Source organism: Octodon degus, unplaced genomic scaffold, assembly GCF_000260255.1.
Source record: "Octodon degus isolate 3935 unplaced genomic scaffold, OctDeg1.0 scaffold00135, whole genome shotgun sequence".
In the NCBI taxonomy this organism is placed as follows: domain Eukaryota; kingdom Metazoa; phylum Chordata; class Mammalia; order Rodentia; family Octodontidae; genus Octodon; species Octodon degus.
The window spans coordinates 2,480,685-2,484,536 of NW_004524711.1; the positions used below are offsets into that span (position 1 = coordinate 2,480,685).

The window sequence follows — 3,852 nt, forward strand, 5'->3', positions numbered from 1 at the left end:
CTCCTCCTCCTCCTCCTCCTCCTCCTCCTCCTTCTTTGCCACTCAGGTATTTGGTACAGGATCTCACTATGCAGCTTGGACTTGTAGTGATCCTCCCATTTTCAGCCTCCATTACAGGCATGCATGACCATCCCTGGACTCCATCGCTGGCTCAGCGTGCCCCAGGGGTGGCGCCAGTGTGGCATGTGGGATCCCGGGTCCCTGCGCTTCCCAAAGCAGATGCTTGGTCCACTGAGCTATCTCTTTTTGTTTCTTTGTTTTTGTTTTGTTTTGTTCTATATTTTAGTATGGGGTCTACGGGGCCTACAGGGTCTCATTACATAGATCGGTCTCATAGTGATCTGCCTGTGTTCAGCCTCCCAAGAGATGGGATTGCAGGCTTGTGCCACCACCCCCAGTCTCAATCAGTCTCAGCACAGGGCCGGCACATCAGGCCAAGGAACAAACCCCGGCTTCTGCGTCTGCCTAAACAGGCACTTTAATCCACTAAGCTATTTTAGCCAGCCCTCCACTGAGCTGTCTTGCTGGCCCTTTTTTTCTCCTTTCTTACTCTCTACCTCAATTGTTGGATGAACACATGGTGCAGTCCTTGATGATGCTGGTTTCTACATTATTTGGGAGCTAGAGTGTGCCCTGTATCCTAAATCCGACTTCCTACATTTCCTTTATAATGTTAGGCTCTACACCACCCACTCTTCCCTCTAACTTTTATGGTAGTAGTGTTGTTCCCCGTGACTCCTTGTTATACACCTGGCAACCCAGCCTATAGATTTACCTTTCTTCATTGTAAGCAAATAATATGTCAGTCTGTTGGAAGGATCCAGTGGCTCCTACCTGCTCATAGGTTAAACTCTAACATCTTTATCACAATTCAAAAATTTTCTTACAGTCTGGTCCCAGTTCACTCCATTGGAATTAAATCTTTTCATTCTTACTGAGCATCCTGGCTTCGAGCTGTCAGATGTCACTAATCCTCTCAGATCTAGGAATACTGTCCTGCCCTCTCATTTTTATTCTCTCTTTCTTCTGCTTCTTACTCCTCCCTCTAGAAAAAAATCCACTCAGCCCTCAAGTTTAAGGTCAAATACACACTCCTCTTTGAAACTTTCCATACTTTTTTTAATCAGCTACACAGTCTCTCTGTATTTCTGATGTTCTATTCATGGACATAGTATGCCACGTTGTTGCAATCATTTTAATGTACAGTAGCGATGCTTTGCAAGGTAGGGATGTTAACATCCCATTCAGCCTCTACCACAGTGATTGAAGATTGTAAGTTCTCAGTTACTTCTTGTTGTCAGTTGACTTAAAACTTTCACTCAGTATATATACAACTGATATATACTGTGTATCTCAGTTATATGCATTAGTATGTATATATATATCATGTTTACATATGTGCCTGATTATTTATGATGTATATATTTACATAGGTATTCACATATATGAAGCACTTTGGGGCTAAAAAGTCTTTAAATACTGTCTTGTCTTTTCAAGGCATATCACCAAGAACCAAAATTATAGGACTTTGCCCAAATCCTACAGCATATCAATGATACTAAAAGTGTCTGCCTCAGTTCTTCCGGTGTTAACAACCAGCTCAATGACCTCGTCAGAAAAGTGATCCCCTATAAACTTCTTTGTAAGACCAGGTTCCCGAACTGAATCACCTTTCTCTAGAAGTGCCCTTCCTACCTCTTCCCCTTTCATTTTTAAAATTTAAAACAAAAGGACTTGCATTTTTGTTTTCATCAAGTGATAAACATTATGATTCTATGCCTCTATATTTTCATTTACATTGTATTCCTTTACTTTGCATATTGCCTAGTTCCCCTGGGAACTCCTTTCAACTCCTGTGCAGTCACAAGAAGTAACCTTTCCCTCCTGGTGGAAAAAATGAAGAAGTCATTATTTGTCTCTAGTTTAACTCAGCATGTTTCCTCCACCAGGTCAAGGATGCATTGGGAGAAGTGACATTATTAACCACATCATCCTAGATTACATTTGTACATTAATGTTTACAAACTACATTCTCTTAACTCATCCGTTTGCTTTTCACAGCATAGGGAGGGTCAGCAAAGGATATCACATGTACATGCAATGGAGAGAAGGAGGGGTCAGCAGTGAGGAGAGCTGCCAGCACTGGCAGCTAGTGGGAGCTGGAGCTGGCACTGGGATCAAGGTCTCCATCTCTTTGCTCCTGAAAGCTGTGCACTATTTTAAGCAGTTTATTGGCTTGTGCTCCTACCATGACATTTATGTTGACATATATTGGCACCTCAGATACTGCGCAGTGAATATTGTCCGGGCCCTTTGCATTCTGAATTACTGCTTGGGTGCGGGCTCTTGCTTAATAGCAAAAGCCCCAACTAGGAAAGCACTGTGTTGCCTAAGCTTTACTTACCTGAGAAGTCCTTTCCACGCCCTCAACTCACACTCTTTAATAGTGCATTACAGCTTGATTAGTGTTTGTCACTGAGAGTGAACTTTAAAGGAGTCAAATGAGGGCCTTAGCTAAATTAGAGAACATTGGCAACTATTTTAAATTACACAAATTAATTTGATTTCATCTTCACCCATTAATCACCTGATCTTTCAACTTGAAAGTGTTAATGATTTCGCTTTCTCTCAAGCGAGTGTATGCGCATTTCGTGCACTATCCCAAGGCAATTTTTGTGGTTTGCCTTTAAATAAATTTGCTTAATCTCACTAAAATGCTGGATAGATGTGAGCTCTTTAAAAATTCAGGACATCCGTGCAATTGTAGCGGACACTGATCTATCTCTGCATCTGCAGAGATGGGCTTGAAGAGAAGAAAAACACCGGCTCAGTACCTAGTTGGCAATCGCACGCTGAACGCAGACTGACTTTCGACCGTGACCCTCCCCACGGATGAGCCTTGTGGAGGAACTCCTAAACCACCCCGGGCTCTAAGCAACGGGAATAATATTTCTGCACTTTCTTCCCGTGAGTATGTGAAGTCTCAGGCTTGCGCAAGAATCGTCCCTGCCCTTTAGTGGGCCGAGAGAGCAAGCAGGCAAAGAAGGGATAGCAGTTGTCCCTCAGTATTGTTTTCCCCTTGTAACCGCTTCGAAAGGACTTCCAAGTACTTCCGGGGATCTATCTACAGGGCAGCAGTTGTTGCTTTTGTTGTTTGAAAAATAAACCAAAAGAATTCTCATAGAAGGAAAAAGTTCAAAAGCAAACATCTCAGCAAATGCCTACTTTAAAAATCACTGAGCTTCCCACATTCTTTCCGGCGGGCTCCCTGGAGCCCCCTTTGCCTTTGTTGCTGCACCCCCCCCACACACACACACACGACTTCTTTCCACATGTCCCACGTATCACAAAGCTACACTTACATTCAACTCTGTACCCGCACCTACCGCGCCACTGAGCCTAGCGCTTGCCTAAAAGCAGAATAAAACCAGGAGCCGAACTGTTCGCTTCTTTTTAGCCACGACCATATTTTTAAAAATCCCTAGCAGAAATGACAGCCTAGAGGTGAAAAATAAGCGCACTTCCCTGTGAAAGTGCGGAGTTGCCCTCATTCACTGGGAGAGAAATATTTTAATGACTCGCCACTGCCTGTTAGTTGCTCTGTTTTTTCCCTAGTATCATCGGACGTGACCTAGTTTGCTCGCAGGAATCGTACTTCTCACCTTCGGATCCCGGCATAACCCGGCCCTGTAAAGGACGGGGTGCCCGGGGAGCCCCGCGCTCCCCAGGGTGGCCCGCGGTGCGGGTGGCGGGGCGCCCGCGCACTTACCGGTCTTCCACAGATAGGGGCTGGGCGCCTCCGCCTCGCCCTGCGCCGCAGCCCGGCCGGGCCCGGGGCACAGCAGCAGCAGC

The 3,852-nt window shown here is 45.1% G+C and overlaps 1 protein-coding gene across 1 annotated transcript in view; it reads right to left on the reverse strand.

Annotated features, from left to right (window-relative positions):
- Positions 1 to 3,851, reverse strand: part of Thsd7a (thrombospondin type 1 domain containing 7A) — a gene marked incomplete at its 5' end in the record, with an annotated part of 460,951 nt that extends 457,100 nt beyond the window's left edge. The window contains one exon of the mRNA XM_023701405.1: positions 3,770 to 3,851. Within this exon, the coding sequence (XP_023557173.1) occupies positions 3,770 to 3,851 (82 nt within the window). The remainder of the gene's footprint in view (positions 1 to 3,769) is intronic.
- Position 3,852: the final 1 nt, after the last annotated feature.